Source organism: Ailuropoda melanoleuca, chromosome X (genome assembly GCF_002007445.2).
Source record: "Ailuropoda melanoleuca isolate Jingjing chromosome X, ASM200744v2, whole genome shotgun sequence".
NCBI classification, from domain to species: domain Eukaryota; kingdom Metazoa; phylum Chordata; class Mammalia; order Carnivora; family Ursidae; genus Ailuropoda; species Ailuropoda melanoleuca.
This window is the reverse complement of record NC_048238.1, coordinates 67,894,171-67,921,214: the sequence shown is the minus strand read 5'-3', so window position 1 is coordinate 67,921,214 and position 27,044 is coordinate 67,894,171. Positions and strand designations below refer to the sequence as shown.

Genomic DNA, 27,044 nt, shown 5'->3' with positions numbered 1-27,044 from the left:
GTGTGTGTATATATATATATATATATATAGGCAATGTTGAATTCGAAGAACAGCACAAAAGTCTGTTTTTTTAAGCCTAAACTTTACTATCCTTCATGTAGATGCCGCAGCACTCAAGAAACTTGAACTGATATCTGCACAATACATAATAGTCACCTGATACACACACACATAGAAAAAGCAGCTGCTTTATAGGCTTAACCATGCTACATAATGCTGAGGCCAGAACATGATAAATACCGTAGCCAACTGAAATTGCACAAGCAATTTTAGCAAGTACAATGTAAGACATACAGCATCATTCAGTGCCAAGTATTTTCAAAGCAATGGTGAGAGGTGCTAATGGAGGGCATAATGGGTCCCTCTAAAGAGCACCATGGGGGGACTGATTCAGATATAGGTCCTCCCATCCTTTGTTCCTCTGACTATAGCCCTCACTTCATGCTTGTCATTTGAGTGGGGATTTAGTCAGATGAAATTCTCTAGGATTATAGTAGGAATTGTTTTGTTAAAAGCCTGGTCACCAATTGAAAATACTACCTTCTCCTACCCCTTCCTAACAATCTTCCTTTTGAATGACCATCAGTTGTTTCACAAGATAAAATACATTTATATTGTGTAAAGTTGTTTACCTGCTAGTTAACCAGGAAATACTACTGAGTTTTTTTTTACTTTAATTACAAAAATCATAAAATGCGTATGCAATAAAAAAGATTATGTAACAAATACCTATTTTCAAATTGCCTTGGGACTGTTTATGGAGTGGTTTGGCCTAAAGCAATTACTAAAACCGTATCTGAAAGCTATTATAAATAGGTATAAGCTTTCCTTACATAACCCATATTTATATTATCAGTAAAAGCTGAGACTTAAAGCTTTCAGTAATAACTTTGTGGAGAAAGCAGGGCAAATTTATTATCTGTGATCCTTTCTTTATCTCTCCCTATTACATCTGGGATAACTGTGTAGTACTCAGGTGATATGACTAAATCTTATTAGTGGAGGGGTTTTTCTATTTTAAGCACAAATTTGGCATTTAAAGATCCCAAAGTCAAAAAATTAACATAGAAAATTTCAGGAAATTAAGCAAATTAAAAGATACTGTCAATAGCACGCAGTACTGTCAAAGGACTAATAACCCCAGTTAAATAGTATCAGGAATGGGTAATAGATTTTTGAAAAGTAGATACCAAGGCGAGAGAGACAGTTAATGTCAAAGCGTAAAAGATATTTAAGGCACAATAGCTATTATAATAAGCCATCAGTCCTTTGATTATTATTTTATCCTTTGTATAGTTGACACAGATGGGTACAAATAGCAGTAAAAATCGGAGGTTTTTTAAATTACCAGCTTGCACCAGTGCTAACCATGAAACATAACCAATGCTAGCATAAGTAAGATTCATTTCCAACTTAATGCATTTATGTGTTTCAAAATTAGCTTATTTAGGAACACATAAATGACAAAAACTGTTAATGATATATAATCTTTTCAAAGCAGGCTTATTTCTTTTTATTTTAAAACTTTATTTTTCCTTCCATGAATGTTTAAGTGGCAGATAGTATATAAATTATTCATGCGAATTCTGTTTCAATTAGCCAAAGAAGAGTCATAAACATGAGAAAAAAGAATTTTTACCTTTGTTGGTTTAGAAAGAAAAAGATATATACCATAAGAAAATATTAGTTTCCTTGTTCTTCTGATGCAGAATCCTGACATTATTAAAGGAGTTAGAAGAATAGAACACTTTGGAGTACATATTGAATTTTTCTCTTTAATAATGAAGATGTAGTTCTGTGTAATCTAAAATTAATTTAAAGTTAGTGAAAAGAAGTAATATTCTACTATCTCTCTTTTGCTCTCTCCTATTCAAATTTAACAAGTAGTAGCAGCTTTCAGGAGGACAGCAGGCACGAAAGATTCAAATTAGATGTCAAAGTTGAATAAGTCAAGTTTGCCTTCTTCTATTATTTGAATGGGATTTAACTAATTTGTTCAATAACCTGCTTTTTTTTTTTTGGAAAATTATCGTGCTCGGTTTGGCAGCACATATACTAAAACTGGAATGATACAGAGAAGATTAGCATGGACCCTGCACAAGGATGACACGCAAATTTGTGAAAATTATTTTCTTCTCGATAAAACTTAGAGCTCTGTAGAATAAACTTCAAAAGCAGTGGCCATTTCATAACTACTGTGATATTCAGATTGAAAACAAATAAGATGACAAGTGGATGGGAAAGGAAAGTGGCAGAATCACACAAAAGAAATATATTGGAGGGAGCGGGTTAAACAAGGCAACTCTCAGCAAAATCCTTTCACTCTCTGCCCCAAATGCAAGACAAATAAGAGCTTTTCATGTGAAGCAATGTAGACCTAAGACAAAGTATCACAAAAAATGTACCAGTGGCTTGTTTTCATTTTAGCTGCATTTTTGACATCTTACGGCCTGTAGAGATAATGTATCACATACACAGGTAACAAATACGTTGTGTGTCATCTCTAAAGTCACGTTACTGTGATTATATTCATATAGCCTTTGCTTTGGGTTGTTTTTCTAATAGGAAAGATTGATTTGTAATTATTCATTTATATTCTCTTGTCCACTTCCCATTATTCCTACAAGCTGCATAGTCAACCGATGTGAAATAAGTGAACAAAGAAACAATGTGCTTTAGAAAACAGGACTGAAGCATTCATATCATTTAGAAGAGAAAATTCCCAGGAATAAAAGAGCGTGGGTCTACCTTAAAGCAGGAACTTCCCTGCAGAGAGAAACGGGAAGAGACGAAGGCACATAATGCCACTGCAGCTGCAATATTTCTGAAGTAGGACACTCAGAAAAGGGCACAAGCTATTCATGTTTCTAGAAACACTGCATTTAATTCCTCTGCAAAAGATTTAGCAGGTTAGTGGAAAGAAGCAGCACATGGAGGAAAAAAAAAAACATGAGTTAGCACTGCAAGGAAATTTGCTTCAACTAATATTAGAAAGAAAATATTTCAGAAATGGTTCCCTCTAATAATAATCACATACACTAAGGCTAGAATACAAATCATAGCTGATTGGTATAAAAGCAGGTTTGGACACACAGGAAATAAAATTCTGTGACGATTCTACCCAACCTCTACCCTTTTTACCTTCAACTATGCCAGGACATGTTCCACATGTTCCAGAACCCAGGAAAGAAGAAAAAACAAGCCATACTTCAAAATTGGGCTTCTTTTCCAGTTTTTATTTGTTATTTATCTATTTAAGATTTTATTTATTTATTTATTTATTTATTTATTTATTTATTTGACAGAGACAGAGAGAGCACAAGCAGGGGGAGCGGCAGGCAGAGGGAGAGGGAGAAGCAGGCTCCCCGCCAAGCCGGATGCGGGGATCCATGCGGGGGCTCAATCCCAGGACCCCCGGGATCATGACCTGAGCTAAAGGCAGATGCTTGACCGACTGGGCTACCCAGGCACCCGTCAAATTTTTAAAGAAAACTTTGCCATATTTAACTTTTATAGCCAAATCAACTAGGAGAACAAAACATATCTGATGGTCAAGAATGGAAGTTAAGTAGTAGTTTAAAAAGTCATGCCTAATGCTTAATAAAATTCTTCCACATGACTTGATTAAAAATCATGATCGATAGGGGCGCCTGGAAAGCTCAGTCGGTTAAACATCTGCCTTAGGCTCGGGTCATGATCCCACCACGGTCCTGGGATCAAGCCCCACATTGTGGATCAAGGAGGCTCCCTGCAGGGGCTTCCTCCTCTGTAGGGAGTCTGCTTCTCCCTCTTCTTCTGCTCCTCTTTTGTGCTCATGCTCTTTCTCTCAAATAAATAAAATCTTAAAAAAATCATGATTGATAGAATATGTTCCTTTCTAAGGGCCACGCTTTCGTTTGGAAAAACAAGTAAGTGCACACTCCAGAGTCTCACTTTTACTGGAGTTAGCCTCCAAGTTAAAAAAAAAAAAAAAAGTGAATGAACAGGGCTGCATGTTTTCAAGACATTAGGGAAAAATTAATGTATCAATTAGTTCATAAGACAAGTGCTTTCAAAAAATATTTTGTTTTACATGCCTTAATTATAAAGATTTCTCCTTAGTGTGGAGCTTCATTATGACCTATTAGAGTAAAATGTAATACATTATTTGAATGAATTTGGAGAGACAAAAATTTTTTTAAAGTACTAAACTTACTAAAACTACCCTACTTACTGAAATCCCAAAGTTTTTCCTTTTCACCAAATACGTTTATACTTGTCAAACTGTAATCAACTGCCCATTGTGGTCTGAGGAACTTTTATGAAAAGGTATTTTCCCCTTTAATGTTTTCTTTTCAGAGTGTATACATTTTGAGAGCAAAATACCACGTAGTCATTTCACAACTCTCTATACTAATTAATGAAATAATTTTTGTAAGTATACAAAAGGTTCATCTTCTGTTTGATGCTTTACTGAGTACCAGGCGAACTTACAAATTCAAGCAGTGATGACATTATAATCCTAAAAAGTCTGGGAACCAAGAGTCCATCCAGGAACTTTTCTCTGTCCCTTTGAAATATCCTTCATTGACCTCTCCCTGACACCAAGACCTGAACACTTTTACATAAAGTAAGAAAGAATTTATTCATTAAGTATTGTCAGTCTTGTTTGTTTTCCTAAAAGGGATAGAATGCTGAGTCTTAAGCAAAACAGACTTCAAATAATGCTGACACAATTATATTCCTCATTTTTTCTGTCAGTGTTTCTTCCCCACAATTAATATGTGACTGGGACAACGGCAGTGGGAAACAATGTTGCAAGAGAGATAAAAAGATAAAAAACGATTCTGAACCAGCAGAAGGGAAGAGAGGAAAGTGGTGTACAAAGGGCCCAGGACCACAAAGCATGGTAAATAGGAAAAAAGTTAAGAAACTGGAAGCATAAGGATAATCTATAATGCATAGAATCTGTGTGGACAGCATTCAACTTGACCATAATCCTTTTTCAGTGCTTTGCATCTTCCTCTGCCAGGAAGTTCTAAATGAACTATGTGAAGTGATCAATACTATTTGTGGCAACTGAAAAAAAAATTCAAATGGCAAGATGTGACGTTTTTCTTCCCATTTGTCTTTTCTAATCTAATTCTACCTGAATTCAACATTGAAAACATCCTCTAATAATTTCCTAGAAACTCATTATGTTGTAATTTTATTTCTAAATTTATTTTCTATATTGGACCATTATCCCAGTCACTAAAGATGGTCATCCTCTTGGTGCCTTCATGTTGTGGATTTTTAGGACTATTAACTGAACTTGTTTTAATGTTCTCTGTAAGTACATGAGAGTTCATTTAATTTCGGACCATAAAATGAAAACTTCGTATTAGAAAAATTCTTTAAAAAGAACTTTTTCTTTTTAGTTTAAGCATGTTTGATTCCAACTATCTGTTGATGACAATAAAATCCACAATTTTGTACAATAAAATCCACAATTATGTATAAAACATAATCATCTTTCATTACCTCTGCTACTTACAGTAGTACTGATATAGACAACTGGAACGATGTCACAAATATGACTAAAATAGACACTGGATTATCCACAAAGTCATACTGCTTATCCCTCTTGATATAAACTTCCCTTCATAGATTAGCTCCAAATATTTAATCAGGTCATTAATAAGATAGACATGCACACTTTTGATTAATAGTGATAAGTCTGCTAAAAATATAACAGCCATTATAACTTTCAATAAGATAAAATCCATACACAATAGTATAAACTTTCCAAACATTATGAAAATCACATCCTTGTTTTTGTGTTTTTTCATTTCTTTGTGTCTGGTACATACATTGACTTTCTGAAATCACTGCAGAGTTGTGAATAATGTATGAAATAAAAAAAAAATCCTGTTCATTTCCCACAGAGTACTGTATTGCTTGCTATATAGTACATCTATGCAAGACAAACAATAGAACAGACCAATAACCCTAAGAAATCTCAAGCTAAAACCGTCCCAAGTGGAAAGGGAAAATATCACCCTAGATTCTAGAAGTCCCTCTAACAGTTCAAGTCTTTAGAAACTCATACATACTAGATAAAAACCTTCGACTTCAGCAGATCTGTTTTCCTGAGTAAATCTGTGAGAAAGCTGGAGAAGCAATTAATTACTTAACACTTATTCTGAAGAGATTCACTAACTTCTGTCTACTTCCCGTCTTATAGAGCATAGTTACAAAGACCGATGAGAAGATATGTAGAACTTAAACAGAAGGCTCTGTTTTTCTTGTATTTTCTCTAGTAGTATTTAGGAATTTTGCCCTTTAAGCATTAGGAGTAAAACAAATTGCAATTTGGGTTGAGAATGACAAAAAGGTGGCAGTCAAATGCAAGCACAATGGATGTAAGAATAAGAGTAATGACATATAGTTATATTTTGTTTGTTTTTTATATAAACTCGGAATTTTTCTTTACTTGTCAAACCTAAATATTACTAGTAGAAAGGTCATGTGAAGGTAACATGCATAGTTTTCCCATAAAATAAACTCAGCGTTAATGGAATTCCATTTACAGTGATGTAGAATGAAATTTCTATTTCTTTCATCTCCTAAACTTCAAACTTAAGCGATAGCTTCAGATACAATATATTGAAAAGGATTTAATGCAGATTCAATTTTTTTGATAATTGTGAAGTATTCAACAAGCAGTTATTAAGAGCATGCACTATACTAAGTTATGTGCTAGGTGCTAAAAATAAATCATCATCTTTTAATAGTGAAACACAGTTATAAGCCTTGTAGTATTTTAACACTTTGTATCATCTATGTCTTTAAGAGGGTTGACACCGAGCATAACCTTACAAGGTTTCCTGAAATAGGTGAAACACTATATTAGGTTCAAGGTTTCCTAGCTCATGTTTTTGCAAATGCAATGAATACCAATGAATAATAGAAAAACCTGAATCTCAAAAGAGTACTATGGAGCTTAAGATACCCACTGCCCTTTTCCTTTCTTCCTTTATCTTCTACTCTTCTCATTTTAATGGACACAAGGAAAAGAACTACCAGGAGTAAGGCTGACATTGTGATACACAAGAGAAGTGTGTGTCCAAAGGTTTCACAAAAATTAAAAGATGGGTAGGGAGTACATTCATTTCCAGGTGAATCTAGCTGCCTTTGCCCATTCAGGCAGCAGACGGAATTTGGCTGGACAGTTTACAAATTCTTATCCCTGTTCAGGAAAATACACAGTAATATATACCCCTGAGTCCATATGAGAGAAATAAGTCCATAATCACAACCACTGATTAAAACAACTATTCCCTTTTCGTTTTGAAAGCAGCTAGTTTTCCAGAAAATTTAAGGTACTTATTACAGTTCGATGAATACCTTGTCAGTTAATGTAGTTACAAATGCACAATGTCTGCTCATATTGGAGTGGTCTCATGCACCTGACATATAGGGTCCCAATCATTTTTTCCTGAATTGAGGGTTTGTAAATAAGCAGGTGGTTATGTGAGCTTAACTACTAACATTAGCATGTCCATAAATTTTTGACATGGATTTAAAACTACCAAGAAAAATTTATCGCTGCATAATAATTGCTTGTCCTAACTTATCCCACATTCCAGTATATAAAGGAAGCCTGCTAAATTCATATTCTCATTAAAAAAATCAACTGAAATTGACCTTATCTCCTACTGGCCTGCAGAGATCACCAATGAAGAAATGTGCAGCAGAGGTGATTATATTGTGTAGGAGAAAAGACAAGCAAAAGTGATTGAAATTTCTATAGAGAACGTCGTCATCAGTGCTTGCTTAGAACAATTTTGCATATAAATAGAGCATAAGTGGTCTGTGTTCAATTTGTTCTCTAGTTGTCAAAGAATAATCAAAGATAGACCACATAGTAATCTGTTTCAAGCTTCCCTAATGCAAACCTAGATCTTATTAATCAATACATATGACTGTCTGTCCCAAAAGGAAAATTTAATTTCCACAAATAAAAAGAAAACAAAACCCAAAAATTATGTAACTAATATAGGTATATGCTTCATCATAAAATTCACATTTAGTGATGAAAAAATGAAGACACTAAATTAAATGGTCTTAAAAATTAACAGTATTTTAGAACTCAATGCAATTTGGCTTCTATGCCTTTCTCACCTCAACCCCGTAAACACACTCCTGAAACTAGTTTTGTAAAGTCACCAATGAATTCCTAATAGTTAAATCCATTGGATCCTTTCCAATCCTTATTTTATTGATTCTCTTGGCTATATCTGATGCTATTTGGCACTTTCTTCTTTGAAAAACAATACCACAATAGCCATTTTTCTCCTCACACCTCCATAACCAACCTCTTCATTCTCTTTTTCATGAGCTCCAGCTTCCAAGCTAGTCCCATAAATTGGTGGTTTTCAACTTTTGTGGCACATTAAAATCACCTGAATAACTTTTATTTTATTTTTTTAAATTTTTATTTATTTGACAGAGAGAGACACAGGTAGAGAGGGAACACAAGGAGGGGGAGTGGGAGAGGGAGAAGCAGGCTTCTCGCTGAGCGAGCCTGATGTGGGGCTCGATCCGAGGACCCTGGGATCATAACCAGAGACAAAGGCAGATGCTTAACGACTGCACCACCCAGGCGCCCCTCGCCTGAATAACTTTTAAAACATACTATCGTCCAGGCTCTGACTCTGTAGATTTGGATTTAATTGGTTCAGAGAGGAATTGGATGTAGCTATTTCTTAGAAGTCTCTCAAAGTGAGTCCATTGTGTAGCCAGGGCTGAGAACCAGTGCCACAAATGTTTGTTCTCTGCAGGGTTCTCTTTTGCTCACTGCTCTATTTATTTCCCCCAGATTGTCTTACCTATTCTTATATTTTTAGCTGTGTCCTGAATGTTGATCAGTTCTCCAAGATTCCTAGTAGTTACCTTGTAGTTATTGCCAAGAGGTAATCAAGGTAACTAACACAACTGAGAACACTAAGTGGCTTGCCTAAGGATTATTTGATTTGCTACTTCCTCACCACCTCCTTTCCTCAACTCAAGAAAATCACACATAAACTATGACCCACCCACTGCTGACTTTCACCACTTGCACACTAGTTAACTCTAAAGTTGACAAAGATTTTCTGAAAAAGGTCTCATCCTTTTTGTCTCCCTCCCTATGTCTCCCCCAGCTTCTACCCAGTTAACTCAAGAATATTTCTTCAACACCCAATCTATTCTCTCTGTATGAAGCCACAAACGTCTGTCATTTTAATTTATGAGACTATTCTCTCTGCATTAGATGACTATGAATCAATATTGTACAATATTGATTTATTCTCAATAAATGAGAAAGTGCTTTGTTAACTTCGTAAAGCACTAGACATGCTGAAGTATTTTAACTATATCAAATATTATATGCTCAATAAATACAATTGAATTAAGAGGGGAAAAGGCCACGTAATTGTAAGTGAAACTAGGCATATTAATTTATGCTTGGCAACTACATTCAAGACCCTTGTGTCTAGAGTTTCCTGTCAGAATCTCTAGAAGAGACACAATTTATCTTTTCACTCTTTACTTTTCTTCCTTCAAGCCCCAGCATTTAAGCTACACAAGATATTCATTTTTTAATACATTAGAACCTTGCTCTTGACCTTCACTGTTCTACTGAAACTGCTTGGGAAAAGGTCAACTATCACCTGCTAGTTGACAAACCCATTGGTCTATTTTCAGCCATCATTTGACTTAACTTCCTGCAGAATATGACCCTGCTGACCTTCTCCATTCTGAAATTCTCCTTACCCTCAGTCTTCCAGGTGTCACTTTTTGCAGCTTCTCTTCTTCTCTTTCTAACCATTTTTTCCCCTCAGTGTCCTTTGCTGATTCCTCTATTTGCCTCTTAAATACTGTAATTCCCAAATACTCTATTCTTGGCCTACTTACCTCTCACTGGACATACTCTTCTTGGGTGATCCAAAGGTTTCTATAACCCTATATATGCAGATGCCCCCCAAATCTGTTATTTCCAGCCTCAATCCCTCTTGTGTGTGTGTGTGTGCGCGCGCACACACATGTGTGTGTGTGTGTGTGTGTAGTTATGTAATCTTCTACTTAAAAACCTCTGCTGGTCTCTGTTGCAACAAATTCTGCATCATTGCCACTGCACCCTTTCCTATTTCCATTGCATGTATTTACCATCTCCTTTATCTGAAATGCTTATTCCTCCTAGTCTCCTCTAAGTAAACTACTATTCATCAAAACACAATTCAAAACACAACTCAGATAGCACTTTCATTATGAAAAATGTCTAAATTCTCTAGGCAGCTAGTTGCTCTTTCAGCATTTTCTACACAGGTATATCATAGCATCTATATTGTGTATATATCTGCCTTTCCCACGAAGCTGTGACTACTTGAAGCTAGCACACATGCTTTATCCATTTTTACACCCAAGGGTCCTAGCAGTGTTGCCTGGCCCCCTAGTATTTGATCAATAAATGTCATTTGGGTGAATGCCATGTCTTTGTTTATTTGCTTGCATTATGTCATACTTTACTAGATTGCAAGTGCATATTATAATATAATAACTCCACTATAGACAAAATGGTGTTAGTTGGCTAGTCCAAGAATCTAACACTTACAAAACAGAAGACTGGGGAACCTCATGGGAAATAACTCACCCTAAGGGACAAAGAAGTAAGCAGCCTGGATGAATGACCAGCTTGACCTAGTAATAATAACAAACAAACACAAAACTCCAATAGGACTTGGTCATCAAAAGATGAGGATGATACTGAGTGCTACATGGGATTTGTCATGGGCTTGTCTTTGGACCTCACTATATGGGACCAAATCCTGTAGAGATCAAAAGGGCTCTAACTTAAAACTGAAAGCTGTTTTTCTAAAAATGTAAGACGTTGAGGCATAAGTAGTGTTGCTTGGTACACTGGGGAAGTGCCACACTAAAGGAAAAGAGAGGTGCTTCCCCCCACTTTGCCACTGACCACTGTCAAACTCTTGCATCATGAAGGCATGAGAGTGCCCACTGCTATAGCAAACAGCAGGGATGGAAATGCATGGTATTATGGGTGGAGGCGGAAGAACAGTGGTGGGTGGCTGTGTTTGTGAAATGCCCCCTGAGAAATTCTAGGAACCAGGAAAATTGGGGTTTTGTTATTTATGTGAGGTAGAAAGGCCTAGGAAAATGTGGTTTTGGGGTTTTGTTGTAAAGATATTTTCCCTAATACTTAGAGCTTGGTTTTTTTCCCCTTCTTCTTTTTTTTTTTAATCATTGTTTCTTGCCCCATCTGTTCTCACATGGTAAATGAGAACTTCTCGTTTTTTTTTTTAATTTAAATTCAATTAGCAAATTTAATAAATTAAATTTAAATCAATTCAATTAGCCAATTAAATTCAATAGCCCACATATAGTAATCATTAGTTTCAGATGTAGAGTTCAATAATTTATCAGTTGTGTATAATACCCAGTGCTCATCACATCACGTGCCCTCCTTAATACCCATCACCCAATTACTCTATCCCCTCCACCTTCCCTCCAGCAACCCTCAGTTTGTTTCCTGTACTCAAGAGTCTCTCATGGTTCTTCTCCCTCTCTGATGACTTCCCATTTAGTTTTCCCTCCCTTCTCCTATGATTCTCTGTGCTGTTTCTTACATTCCACATATGAGTGAAACCATATAATTGTCTTTCTCTGATTGACTTATTTCACTCAGCATAATACCCTCAAGTTCCAGCTACATAGATGTAAATGATAAGTATTCATCCTTTCTGATGGCTGAGTAATATTCCATTGTGTGTGTGTGTGTGTGTGTGTGTGTGTGTGTACACCACATCTTCTTTATCCATTCATCTGTCCATGGACATCTTGGCTCTTTTTATAGTTTAGCTATTGTGGACATTCAGGACTGTAGAGTTTCTAATTTATATTTTTATCTTGCTGATTCATAAAACTATAACTGTGTGTCCCCTGAGTTTCTTGTGTTTTTTCAAATTTAGTTTTCTTGGCTGCCCCATGTAGTTCTACAACCAAATTACATTTATTTTGCTTCCTGGTTTCATTTCTTCCTAATGCTGCTCTTATACATTTTTTTAAATGTCTGGAACTATATGACAAAATCTAGTAATAGCCAAAATAGCTAAGTTAGATATCTATTGCTCAGAAGACTGTTTATATTTACTTGTAATGGGCAAAGAATGAAGAAGTGAAGTTGGCTGAGAGAGGAGAAGCAAGTTCTAAGTATCTATAGCTATCCAGTAATGAAACAGATTTGGCATTGTGTATTTCTATTTTAAGTGTGGTTTTCACTTCTGCAAGGTTTTCTTCCATGTGTTTCTTTTCCTTCCAAAGTTTACCTTTGATCTTATAATGACAAAGTCAGGAATATTTATGGGTATTTCTTTCCAAAGTGGATTGTAAACGTATGGAACTTATTACCCTGAGAGCTAACAAAGGCTGTCACAAAGAGGGTCCAGAAAGATTCAGTAAAATTCATATGTGGTAAATTCATACTAGGTTATTAAGGAAAAGTAAGATGTTCCTTTCACCCACCAAACTCTTAGAAAGCATAGTCCATATTCTAGGGGTGAACAGGTGAGAGGTGAAGGGGTGGGGAAAGTTACTCAAACTCCTGTGCTGCACAAGCATATGTTTCCTATCTCATTATGGCACATATAAAATCACAGTGCAATTTTATCACATGGCTTACATTCATGTTTTCCCATCCCAAAAGGTATGTGAGCCCCTTGAGGAAAGTGTCCTGATTGGTGGTACATACTCAGTACCTAAACCAGTACATGACACCCAGGAAGCATTCAATAAAACTGTTCAATTGTTGAATGAATACTACCAATCCCTGCAACCTCATAAACTACTCAGTGCTTAGTTCCTGCATTCTGGCTCCCAGTTCCATCCAAATATTGAAAAGATGCTCTTAAAAAGTTGATAGAAAACTCTCCCAAATGGCAAATCATTGGTCTTTATCCTTTTTGATTCTACCATTGAATATGTCATTGTTGAAAATGCCCACCTTTTCTGCCTTCTTAATACTTCCCTCTTCCTTTGCTCCTAGAACAACGTTTTTTATTCTTCTCCCACCTGCCCAACTACTCCTTGTCTATCTTCTTTGCTAGTTTTACTTTCAGCCCCTAAGTGAAGGCATTTTCAAAGTTCTGTTTTTGGATCTCTTTTATCTGAATAATCACTCTAATAATCCCTTCCATTTCCCTATTATAACCAGAAATCTCACAAACTCAACCATCTTGTGATGACATCTACACCTATACTTTCAAGAAACTTCTGGACATCTTGATCTCAATGCTCTGCTGCCACTTTCAGTTTTACCTTCCCAAAGCTTACTTTATCTTCCATCACCACTCCTTTTCCTGATCTTAATAGCTTTCTCTCATAACCCACTGTCCTTCTACCTAATCAAATTCAAAACCCCAGGATTATCTTTGATGCCTGCCTACTCCTCCTCTTCACCTAAATTACCTCCTTTGACTAAGAATATGACAGTAGAATCCTGATTCATCATTCACATTCCTGTAGATGTCTTCATATATAGCTTTGAGCATATATTGCTTAAAAACCTTCAATATATCCCCATTGCTTAAAGAATTATATGCTACCACCTTAGTATCTTATTCAAGCACTCTATGATGTGACACCAACCTATTTTTTTAAAAAAAATTTTATTTAAGTTCAATTTAGTTAACATATAGTGTATTATTAGTCTCAGGAGTAGAATTTAGTGATTCATCAGTTGTATATAACACCCAGTGCTCATCAACCTACTTTTCCAGAATTATCTCCATACTTCTACACTTTATATAGCCTATTTTCTTACTAGGTGGACTATTTGCCATGCTCCCAAAACGCTTTGCACTTTCTTACTTTTGTATTTTTCTTAATGACATTTTATTTGCCCACTATCCCTGCCTCTAATTCCAACTGCTGAAATCCATACTCATCCTTCAAAACCTTTTCTTCCATGACTCTTTTTCTGACATATCCAATAAAACATGGTATTTCCTTCCTCTGAGCTCACAAAGTATATTATTAATAGGTCTTGCATAATTCCTATTATTTTCTGCCTTATTTTGTAATCTTTCTGTACTGTTTATCTTTCCCACAAGACAAAAGGGTCTTATAACTAAGAAAATTATAATTATTTTTACATTTTCTTTCATGTGTAGCATAGTAACTTTCACAGAACAGATGTACAATAAATTAATGAATGTTTAGGGGCTCATATCCTAATCTCTGAGCTTGGTATTAGCAAAGCTTATAATCTGGGTTGATATTCAGCCAGTATTAGTATTAGTACCACCATAGTGGCTACTTACTGCCTGTGTACATTCTGACTGGTTGAAGCCTATGCTATACTAGTTATCAATATTTTTTTCAATAGCACTCCTTATATAATGGTCTCCTTGAAATATCTTTTGGGACCCTTAGCTGAAACAACACTCCCAGTATTTGGGCTACAGGCAGTATTGGGAGCCCTGAGTTGACTAATTTGGTAAATCCTGGGAAGGGGACATAGACTCAGTGTGAAAGTTTTATAATTTAGGCAACTAATCATACAATGTACTAACATTTTGATTTTCTAATGAAGAATATAAATCACCACCTCATTTTGTTTAAATATGTAATTGAAAACACTGCAATTAAAAGCACAATTGTAGAGCTCTGTATTTTACATACCATAATTTCCATCTGTAAGTGATAATAATGGAGATGGCAAGCAGAGTAGTACATCTTTGCTGTTTGTGGCTCACTCCGATTTCAGATTTCTTGGCTATTTCCTCTTATTTTACTTTACTTGATAAAAATAGCCTTCTTTATAATTTGATTTCTCTGCTTCTATCTCATCATGTTGAAGTGGAGGTTATTGGAAAGAAGCAAGGATGCTGGTGTTGAACAGGCAAAGTATAACAATATAAAGTCAATAAGGCATTGAAAAAGAACCAAATAAGGTACCTAGGAAAGTAAAAACAAAAGGAGGCCAGCAAAAAAAGAAGATCTAGTTAGAAAAGTCAAAAACAAGGAAGAAATCTAGGAAAATCCCCAGTTCTGTTGCTTCTAGAAAGAGGCAAGCAAATAGAGTTTTTGGCAGACTTGTCAACTCTATGCCTGCCTCTCCCTCTTCCTCGCTTGAACTCTGATGCTCAAGATGCTTTACCAATCATCACACCGTCTGCTTCTAGTTTCTTTTTACTGCATGGGTTGATATGTTTGGCCCTGTGTGTTCATGAGGTACTCTAGCTATAAACCAAAGGAGGTCCTAATTTAGATTACTTGGAATCAGTACTATAAAATTATGCAGTTTGTCAATCTATTCTTTTTTTTTATTTAAGATTTTATTTATTTATTTGACAGAGAGAGACAGCGAGGGAGGGAACACAAGCAGGAGAAGTGGGAGAGGGAGAAGCAGGCTTCCCGCTGAGCAGGGAGCCCGATGTGGGGCTCGATCCCAGAACACCGAGATCATGACCTGAGCCGAAGGCAGACGCTTAACGACCAAGCCACCCAGGCGCCCCTGTCAATCTATTCTTGGTGTTTCACAGTTGATGACACTATAGTCACCTGAATACCAAACTCAGAGCAACCCCATTAAATGATCTCTCTCTTCCTCAGTACAATCTTTCTAGAGTCAGTATGAGATGTGAGCCTAATCAGACAGGGGCCTTAACAAATGTATTTTAAAAATAAACAGCCTAGAAAGATGATGGCAGTTCTTTTATAGTACCGAATAACATGCTTATACTTATCAGTTGCTTAACAGAGAACTGAATTGATAGAAAAATTATTTCAGTTTGCTTTTCACTGTTAATATTCTGATAGTTCAAGAAAATACAGTGAAGGTTTCTATTTTCCTCAGGAGGTGGAAGGGGTCTCTGAGAGCATGGTAAAACATTCTTATTTTACAGATGAAGACTGAGGGTAGATGCAATGGCTGCTTCATAGTTACAGATCAGTAGTGCTCCTAACATTCTGCTATGTAGCACTACCTTAAAAAATTAATATGAACATACAAATAGAGATTTTACTCCTCTTTCCTCCAGTCTTCTACTCTTTTTGTAGGCTATCTCCAGTGTCTTCATATCCATCCAAATTCACCCAAATGTAAAAAAGATGAATATAACTTATATTGTCTTCTGCCATGAATTTCATCCTTGCCAAAATCTTTCCTGGACAACTGTACTGGGCTCCATTTCTTTCACTGGTTAGTCGGAGTACGATGGTTTTAAGAGCTACCACTTTCTATTCTAATGATATATGTTAGTTTAAATTAAGTAGAATTTACATATTTACTACTAATTTTCCTTTTTTCATTTACTTCTCCATATAGCTCCATAGCCCATGAATAGGACTTTTAAAATCAATACACCTAATTTCTTCTTCTTCTTTGAAGAAGATATAAACTAAAAAGATAGAAATTTCCTTAAAGGAGGTGGATAGCTCAGCTACCTGAGAGCTATTCTGAGAGGCACTATTATTTACCTCAGCCATAGGGTATGAACAGAGAAAACAGACAATTTTCTAATACCACTGTGCCTCTCCTCTCTTTATTAAGATGGAGAATACAGTATAGATTGTACTACAAAGCCAAAATGACCTCTAGAAAGAAGCATTGTTTCAGTTTCCTTACCTGTAAATAGCTAATGTGACATCCCTAGGGCCAATTACTTTTAATGATTTAATTACATTTATGGTTTTAAACCATGTTCCACCCAAACCACATGCACATAAAACAACAATTAAAATATTTAATATTAAACACAGCAGGAGTGCTTATTTCTGAAATTTTTTTGCAAGGTCTACAGTTATTAGAAGATACCTTTACCACATTGGAACTTGTGATCACGTAGACCTGGAAGCCTGTTGAGACTTCTTAACACATGAACTGAGATTGACTATTAAAAATATATATATATATATATATATATTCATGGGGAAAGTTTTTTGGGGGTGGTATTTGGCTATGAACATTCACATTTTATAATACCATGTAAACTGGAATGAGTTTTACCTGGATTCCTTGGAATCCGCTTTCTGCGGTCTCGGAATGCTGCACCTGATTGTAGGGCTTCTAGAAGATTATCCATCACACCAGTCTCATCACCCTCTGGAGGGAGGGAGAAGTCAGAATTAATCTTGGAGTAATTAAAGTTAAACTACAGGAAAATAAAGGGAAAAACTCCTGTCAGATTTTCATAATATCCCTAAATTAAAGACATATATCTGTTTAAATATAATGGATCCCGTCAGTTTCTGGCACCACAGACTACTTGGCTTATTATGCACCCTTAAGCAAAATTCATGCCAATCCCACTGTTCTTTCAACTTAAGGACCTTGTCTTTTGTATTATTGATGACACGCTCAGTATACAAATAAACAGTAGCTGATCAGCTACTGCTACTGCTGCCTTCCTGTTAAGATTCTTAGAAGATATTCCTAAGCAAGAAACCAATGACCTGGCTTAATGCAATCAATGTGCAGGGCATGATTTGATGAAGCGGAGTTACACAAGGTTAAACACTGATTGTATTAATACCCTTAGCATTCAACCATCATCTGCGATTATCTCAAAAGACACTATTTGCAAAAACACATCTGCATTCAATTCCTACCTAATCCATATCCTTTACCCATTTCGAAATGCTGACATTGTAGAAGGAAAAGGTGACCACATCATTTGAAAGGCTGCATCCTACATTGGAGAGACATTAGCCAGAGTCTCACCATCCCTTTTATTTTTTTAAATTTTTTTTCGTTATCCCTTTAGAATGCTGTTGTGTTTCTAAATTTTTCCTATGGGAAAGAACTGTTAAGATTCCATGAGCAGAGTATTCAAAAGATGTACATGGAAATTCCGAATGCAAATGAATTTAAAACTTTTACCCTACTCTTTGACAATTCTGGCCATCAAAAACACTTTTAAGATTTGTTAGAACATCTGTCTCAAGGTATTTATTGCCAGAGACTCTACTGCACTGTAGATACTCCACAGAGAGCTGAGACCCATCTTCCCATCTGGCCTAGTTGATCATAAAAGGACCCTAATTAAGTGGTTAATCTGAGTGGTAGCTAAATGTGTGGGTCTGGGGTAGAGGACGTTTGTAAGCAGAAGGGTTAAGAGAAGAAGAAGGCAGGAGTGAGGGAGAAAAAACTGTTTCTGGTGCTATTCTAAAGTTGAATTTAAAACTTACTTTGTTTAAAGAATGACTATGGCATATCATATCACAAAAAAAAAAAAAAATTCTCTTACAGGGCAGGAACAAGCCAAAACCTTTTTGGATTATGCCCTTTATTTGACTTGAGATTTTTTTCAATGTTACATCAATCATTTGTTCTTTTAAAATGAATTCTCTAGGACATGATATTAAATAAAAACAAAGGGAAACACAGAGGTTCTCAGGTACAAAATTTGATAAAAACAGAACAAGTAAAAGGAAAGTAGAACTCCAGTCACTAACCAGGGAGAGGGGATCATGCACATTTAGAAATATTAAAGCTGCAGACATATCTGAACCATCACCTGCTCTCTATAATAGAAAGAAAAGAGGAACTGAAAGTTTCACATGGCTAGGATGTACCTAGGAGAATTAAATTTTAGGCAGTAAGCACTTCACATTTGTTGTATCTTTTAATCCAACTACACACTGAAATAGGTATTATCTCTGTTTTTCAGTTAGGGATACTGAAACTTAGAGTTTAAGCATCTTGTTCCAGATCACACAGCTAGCATGTGGAGGGGCCCAGGTATGAAGCCAGGTCAATGTGACACCAAGACCAGCCCTCTTTGCATGCAGCTAACAGAAGACAAAATGGACTAGGCATATGGTGACCAGATGATAAAGGATCATAATTCTATGATATGGGTTTGAGCATTATCTTGTAAGTCAACACTCTCCAATAGATATATAATGCAGGCCAAAAATGTGAGCTGTGTAAAAAATTTTAAACTTCCTGGTAGCCCTATTTAAAAAAATTTAAAAATAGATGAAATCGATTTTCATATATTAAGTACATGTTTAACTCAACATATACAAAATATTTATTTTTACAGTCTTTTTATCAAATTAAGTCTCAGAAATCCAGCATGTTTTTATTTTAGCACATTTAACTTCAGATTAGCTACATTTCAAGGGCTCATTACCTATATGTGGCTAGTTGCTACTGTACTGGGAAACACAGCTATAAGCAATAGGAAGTGACTTGATCAGACTTTCATTTTAGAAAGACTTGCTGGACAGCACTGTGGAGAATGACTCAGAGGATGGTATAACAGAAGGCGGAAAAAGGCTTCGGAGTATAGTGTAATTGTCTAAGAGATAAAGGAGTGAACTAAAAGCATAGAAGAGTGAATGGAGAGGGTGGATACTTTGAAGGTCTTAATATAGTTAATAAGACCTGGCTGAGGAGGTGAGATCAAGGGTGAGGGAAGGAGTCTAGATAACCAGGGATAAACAGGTATGAGAAAATGATTACTTTTTGAGGAATATTTAAGTAGAGATATCCAGTAAGCAGTTAGAAATATGAGTCTGGAACCCAGGAGTGAAGTCTAAAGGTGTGAAGCTAAAGATCTGAGTACTGCTGGAGACAGGTGAGATCACCCTAATATACTATATGAGAAGACACTATAGGATGCAACTCCTGAGCACCCCAATTTGTAACAGGCACACAGGAGAAGCAGAATTGCATAGATGATATGAAAGAAATTTTTAGAGAGATAGAAATACAACCAGAGGAGAACCACAGTATAACTGAATTTCATGCATCCTTATAAAAACAGTCATTATAAAGACTATGTAGAAAAATAAATATGTCTATAAAAGTGAAAAAAACAAACTACAAAACAGGATGTATTTATGATTTTACATAAATAATATGCGATTATTAAGTTTTAAAACATTAAAAATTATAACAATGACATGGTTGCCATTTCATTAAAATTCTTTAATGTAATTAATTGTGTATATGCTAAAAATGGAAGAAATATGATATAGAGAGGAATTAAAAATAAATCCCTTTTCTTAATTAATGGTTGCTATTTGAACATAACACTCATCAAAATACTATGCTAGATCACTTTTTCTAAACCTTTTTTTTTCCATAAGTTTCTCCTCCCCATGAGGAGCCTTTTTAGACACTTTTTTCCTAATCCCCCCACCATTAAAATTTAATACAATAGATGTGTTGTATATCTGTTTATACAGTGTGGCCCTTTGGAGGGCCACAAACAATTGTAACATCTAAGATTTTTCTCTGCCCACCTCCCCAAGAACCAATATTTATCCCCTTTGGGGTGATACTATCTCTGCTGAGAAGGCGTGTGTTAGATGGTCCTGTTAAAAAAAAAAGGCTAGGTCTTTGTAAATATCAATGATATATTAAAGGAAAGAAATATAGATTTCGGTCCACCATTACTTTATCATTTGCTTCATAACTTTTCAAAACAGTTGAGAGATTTTCATGAAATACCTAACCTGAAGGAATGAAGGTTTTACAAATATATCTTAGAACTGTTTTATATTTCAGTACTCTTCTTAAAACAAAATGGAAGCAAACATGATCATTTGAAAGATGTTATCCTTCATTTTAAATGATTTCAGTGAAATTTTCTATGTGATTGAATTGTGTGAGATTGACAATTCACTTAGGATTTGCAAGTCATAGAACCATTAATTCTTAGATGTGATTTGTAGTGAGCAGCTGTTTTTATTTTCTATTTTTTGGTGTATGAGGTCAAACTCCGGGAAAAAATGTGTCTTTTTCATTGAGAAGGAAAACAGTTCTATTGAACTGCATAGAAGACTCTGTTTTCTTACATCTTACAATACTTATTTTACTCAGTGAAAAAACATCAAGGAAAAAATTGGTAATGTTTTTTAGGTCCTAAATGGTAATACATGGTAATGTCTGGGAAGTAACAATTCAGAGACAATTTTTTAACATTTCATCCTAAAATTAGATCAGAGACAGTATTAAGGAGGTAGGCTGGTTACATGCAGTTCAGTGGGGCTCTGTGTGAACTACACATCTTTGGGTAAAATGAAAGGCATGTGGTGTACCCTCTATTTCATGTTTCCAATGGTGCTGGTCATTCAGTGGATACAGAATGTCTGCTGATCTCAATTTTCATCATCAACATCTACCTGTGTTATGTTGACTTAATTTCCCCAGAAGAGTTTGGAGATGTCATAGATTAAAATTAGCACTAGGTAAATTCACCACCTCTGGTATACCTTTGTGCAAGACTATTTCTTAATGGTTGTACAAACTTATTTAGAGGCAATTCTCTGTGGGTTTCTCACATTTCTGTGTACTTTGTGAGCACAAGCATTGATGACCTTTGTTCTGGACTATCTTCTCAAGACTGTTGCTATAGTGAATAGCCTTGAAAGACGCAGTGTCTCCTTTCAGAGCAGAGGGTAGGTCTGTTTGTTTTGAAAATAGATTATATTTTCCTACAGGGGGATCATTTCATTTCATTATAAAAGATTTGGGTTCCCTAAAACTGGGGCGCTCAGCAGTAAAACAAACCCACTGTGTGAATAGCCATCCACCTGAACTCGCCTTGGCACTGTCCTGGGGGAGTTGGAAGGTAAGGGAAAGCAGTATGAACATGAAGCTCACACTGCTGGCTGTACTGTGGATAACAGGGCTCTTTGTCTCTGACCCAGGAGTCTTGTTTCTTATAAAAGCATCCCTGAAACTATGGCAGGCTGACTTGTTAGCATACAAGTAGAGTAAAATTTCGGACCCTTCAGAGTTTTTTAAAATACTTGGAGATCTCCATTCTTTTTATCAAACGTTTTTAATTACAATATCCCTTATTTCTCTAAGAACCTAACACTTAGTGCCTTGGGCATTCCCATTAACAAGACCTGACTCCAGTCCATTACTTCTCAAAAATGACTAAACTAAAGCCTATACTACAAAAATTATTTCCTAAGATCCTAACACCTGGGAATAATGGCTTTAATTCACTATTATAGGGGCCCCTGGGTGGCTCAGTCGGTTGAGAGTCTGCCTTCGGCTCAGGTCATGATTCCAGGGTCATGAGACTGAGCCTCACATAGGGCTCCCTGCTCAGAGGGGAGTCTGCTTCTCCCTCACCCCCCTGCTCATGCTCTCTCTCTCAAATAAATAAATAAATAAAATCTTCAAAGAATTCAGTTGAAGAAGCTATCAAAAACCAGTCAGTTTAAAGTGACCCAAAAGAAGCAAAAGGCTTCTTACTGAGGGTAGGACCCTGCCATGTGAGCTAATACATTGATTATATAATTTTTAAAAATAAAACTATGGTCTCTGTGGCTAGAAGAGTTGGGGAAGACTCATGGAAGAATTAGGACTTAAGTTAAACCTCTGAAAACATTACATTAAAAAGGTTGTATAATGACTGGTTGGAGGACACTAGAATCTAGATTTATTTATTAACTCCTAGAACACACATATGTGCTCACTTGCTTGTTCTGTGTGTGTGTATAAATTTACAAACACTATAAAATATAGCTCTTATGCATACAATCTGATGAATTTTGACAATTACGTACACCCATGTAAGTACTACCACAAGCAAGATAGTGAAACTTTCCATCACTCCCAGAAAGTTCTCTCTTTTTTTTTTTTTTTTTTTTAAAGATTTTTTTATTTGACAGAGATAGAGACAGCCAGCGAGAGAGGGAACACAAGCAGGGGGAGTGGGAGAGGAAGAAGCAGGCTCACAGCAGAGGAGCCTGATGTGGGGCTCGATCCCGTAACGCCGGGATCACGCCCTGAGCTGAAGGCAGACGCTTAACCGCTGTGCCACCCAGGCGCCCCCCAGAAAGTTCTCTCTTGCCTCCACCACTCAGAGGCAATATTTGCTCTGATTTTTATCATCATATATTAGCTTTATCTAGTCATATCATATAATTTAAAGAGGGTAAAATATGTCAAGGTTGTTTTGAGTAAGTATAGCTGCCTGAAATCAAATATGCATGGTCGGCATGATAAACGATGGGGAGAGAACACGGCTGAAAAGTACAGGAGTTGTAGTTGGATAGATTAGATCAGAGCAAAGTTCTAAAGGGCTTTGGATATCAAAGAAAGAAATCTGAACATGCTTCAAGGGACACTAAAAAGCCAGCACGATAGTGACCTGAGAAAGATAACATTTAAGGTCAGCCTCACAGTAGTATAAAGAATGGACCAGAGTGGGAGAGAAATCAGTTATACAAGAATACAATTTAATCTGCAGTGACAAATATTATTCTGCATATAACCCCGGGCAAAATCTTGGCATTACTGGTGAAAGACTGAATAGAAAAGTAAAATTGGTTTTGTGAGCAAGGTCATGACCAGTAGTAAATGGAAGTTGGCAGTGTAAGAGGGCAGTGATAAATAGAGCATAAGAAAAAATCAGTGTTAGATTCAATCTTTTTCACACTACCTATTATGGTCCAGATTAAGACCACACTGTAAGATTCATGGATTTGTAGATGGCACAAAATTAGAAGATTGCTCACCTATCAAAAAAGAGGGAAACAACATTTCTTCTCTGGGATGTAAAAAAAAAAAAAAACAGCTCTTATAATTCAACAAAGTAATAGGTAATAGACTACGTAAAAAGCAAATACAATATGGTGAAAATAACAGTGTGCTGCAGGACCTTAATATCTCTCTCTAAGAGTAATGGTAATACCATAAATGAGTCAGAAATAAAAGAAATCACACCATATGGCAAAGCACTGCATCAACAGATATGACAAAGCCTGGGTAACTTGTATTGCAGTCTACAAACATCTAGAAAGCCAATACCTGATGGGAGGATTTTGTTAGTTTGTAGTTGGGAAGTTTTTGATAGTTTATAGTTTAATTGGAAGTGAGTGAAGAATGGAGAAAATGATGACTTGGAAAATCAACAGATGGTAACTAAGGTAATAGTCTATGAAGTTATTTATGGCAATGGAAAGTATTTAAGAAAATCAAGATACCACTCCAAAGAGATTAAAAGAAGGCATACATAGAATGTATAAAGCTTTAAAAAAAATAATGAAGGCAGATGTTCCTGTTGAAAAGAAGAAAACTTTTACAAGGGAAAAAAGGACACAGGAACTCAAAAGAAATTACAAGAAACCACAGGATGAGCTAGGGGCAGTGTAGTAATTACATTACATGGCCCTTGAAAATTTGTAAAACAAAACAGAAAAATGTTACGCTCCCAGGTTGAGGACTAGCACAGTGGTACCTACCAAAACGCAAAATTAATCTCAGAGCAATTAAAGTTAAAACCACAGGGAAAATGTTGGGTAGAGTGTTCGTTTATTCTGTTATCTCATCTCCTTGCCAGAACAGGTAATTAAAAGTTTCCTATAGTGAGGTAAATCATCAGATCTTGGATAAACTTCATAGTGAATACTACTCTTCTTTAACAATTTTAAGGTTAATGTTTTAGGTACATTTTGTCATGAAATAACTACTGTTTAGAAATTTAGAAATCACAAGATAAATGGATATTCTGCTCCAAAGTGATGAATGGTGAGAGATGTGATTTTTCCCCAAGTATCTACATGGTAGTGCTTCCTAAGTTTGTCAGGGTAACTGAATTGGTAAGTTAACTCTCCTTGATGTATTTGCACCTTAAAGAGAGCTTGTTAACAGAGATGACTGGATTTCTAATGGTAGTGTTTTAGTGAAGAAACTTTTTTGGCCAGAGGTAAATTTTTGGCAGTTTGCCTATGGTAAGACAGCTTGATCATAAATGGCCATTAAAAAACAACGTTTATGCATATTCATTTTTTTCTAGTTACCTGTATGCTAGAAGATCAGGTGAAGAAAATCACACATCGTAAAAACAAACACCCAACAAACCTGAACGTTAGCGCTTACCAGAAAACCATTGTTGATGCCTCTGGTAAAATATCTCACATTCAATATTTTAAATAATTAATATTTCAAAGGAACCTTTGAAATACTGTATCTTATCAAAATCAATCATTTACTAAGGGCATGGAATACTTGTGAAGGGAAAATTATGCAAAAACAAACTTGGAAGAAGAACGAATTTAAGTCAATTCAAAACCATCCACCAAAGGAAATCTAATCTACTTTCTGAAAAGACAAAAGAAAGATGTTTTGGGAAATAGAACTATTAATAATATCTGTGACCTATTGAGAACCTCCCATATGTCAGGCCTGTTTTAAGGGATTTAAGTTGAATCCCCACACCAAATTATTTTCCAGGTGAAGAAATTGAGGCATATTTAGGAGAAGTAACTCATTCTAGGTCACATAGTTGGGAGGTGAGAGAATGAGCATTAGAACCTGGAGAGTATGAAAAAAAAAAAAAAAGAACCTGGAGAGTATGTTCCTGGAGAAGGTGTTGGCAAACTATAGCCCTAGAGGTCAAGTCCATTCTACCACTTGTTTTTGAACTGTCCACATGCTAACAGTAGTTTTCACATTTTAGATGGTTTTTTAAAAACCAAAAAAGAATAATATTTGTACTACATGAAAATTTCATAAAATTCCAATTTTAGTCCATAACTTTTATTGGATGATAACCATGCTCATTCATTACGTATTGTCTATGGCTACTTTCAGGCTACAACAGCAGAGCTGCGTAGTTATGACAGAGACATTTTGGCCTGTGAGGCCTAAAATACTATCTAGTCCTTTACAAAAAAGTTTCCTGACCCTTGCTCTAGAGTACGCATAGTCAATATCAACGTAAATGCTGGTATAGGCACCCGTGGAGCTCATAATTAGCCTCTGAGATACTGAAGGACCTTGGCAACCTCCATATCAGTAAAACAAAAGCTCATCATGGATGGAAGGTTGGAAGGAACATGAGCAGTCAATGTCAGCCTTCTTGAAATTGAGATACCTTCATTTAGAGGGCCAAAGCCAAGAATGAGACAAGACAATGAAACAACAGTTATATATACACTTCTATGTGGATTTACATTTAAGAGTCCTTAAAGTACAGTTCCAAAAGAAAAGTTACAAAAAGAGGAGTTTTTTTCGAGGGTCAGTGGGAGACTTGTTTTCCAAGTGGTGATTTCCTGTATGACAACTAACCTCTGACGGACATGGAGCAATTTAGCTTCTTTACAGAAGCCTTGGCTCCTTATCTATGGACTTCAACTAGACTGTCGTATCAGAATACACTACTGTACAATAAGCCTAACCATCTTCATAAAAAATACAAACACATGACTAAGGTGGAGAGGAGAGGGAGAGAAATAGTTTTAGCTGCTAGAGCACCATCACGAGGCCAAATGTATACCTTTATCTTCTTTAGTGCCTAGCACAGATACAAGGTAAGTGTGCGATGAAAATGACTTTTCAAGAATGGCCCTCATGAGAGTGCACTCAGGCAGTTTTAACAAATGTCATACACCACGGCAATAATGGTAGCCCACCACTGAGTATAAAAATGTTTTACGGCGTGTTATATGCAAACGTTGTACGGAGTGCTATATGCAACGGATGAAACACTAAATTCTACCACTGAAACTAATAAAAAATGTTGTAAATGAGGGAGCAGATAGTCTTAATTACTGATGCTGGGAATATAGGAAGCAAGTGGACAATTCATCAGTTGCTAGCCCAACTTTCGAATCTGGTGTTCTTCCTGTGCTAACTAGATTCTATAGAGTCAACTCTCCAGCCAGAAAGGCAGTAACAACCTCACTCCACTTTTTACAGAGGAACTTAACTGTTGTTTATCTATTTTTAAAGTACAAGGAGTTTCACCTTGTGTATCTGGGTGTCTTTCTTTGACCACATATTTTTGAATGCTCAGAGAGTGCATGTTGTTGTAAACGAATTTGTTGTTACAACTACCCCTTTCAAATTGAGGAGCATATCATACTGTTTTTCTTTTTTTTTTTTTATTCACATTTTTTTTAATTTAATTTTATTATATTATGTTAATCACCATACAGTACATCCCCAGATTCCGATGTAAAGTTTGATGCTTCATTAGTTGCGTATAACACCCAGTGCACCATGCAATACGTGCCCTCCTTACTACCCATCACCAGTCTATCCC

At 36.0% G+C, this 27,044-nt stretch overlaps 1 protein-coding gene and 1 non-coding gene across 3 annotated transcripts in view; one reads left to right on the top strand and one right to left on the bottom strand.

Annotated features, from left to right (window-relative positions):
- Positions 1 to 27,044, bottom strand: part of DIAPH2 (diaphanous related formin 2) — a 1,026,009-nt gene that overhangs the window by 141,954 nt on the left and 857,011 nt on the right. For both annotated transcript variants that reach the window (XM_034649855.1, XM_034649854.1), the window contains one exon: positions 17,030 to 17,125. In XM_034649855.1, coding sequence (XP_034505746.1) covers positions 17,030 to 17,125 — 96 coding nt within the window. The remainder of the gene's footprint in view (positions 1 to 17,029; positions 17,126 to 27,044) is intronic.
- On the top strand, positions 2,032 to 2,138 carry LOC117797593. The gene has a single exon (XR_004622592.1). It is a non-coding gene; the product is annotated as a U6 spliceosomal RNA (small nuclear RNA).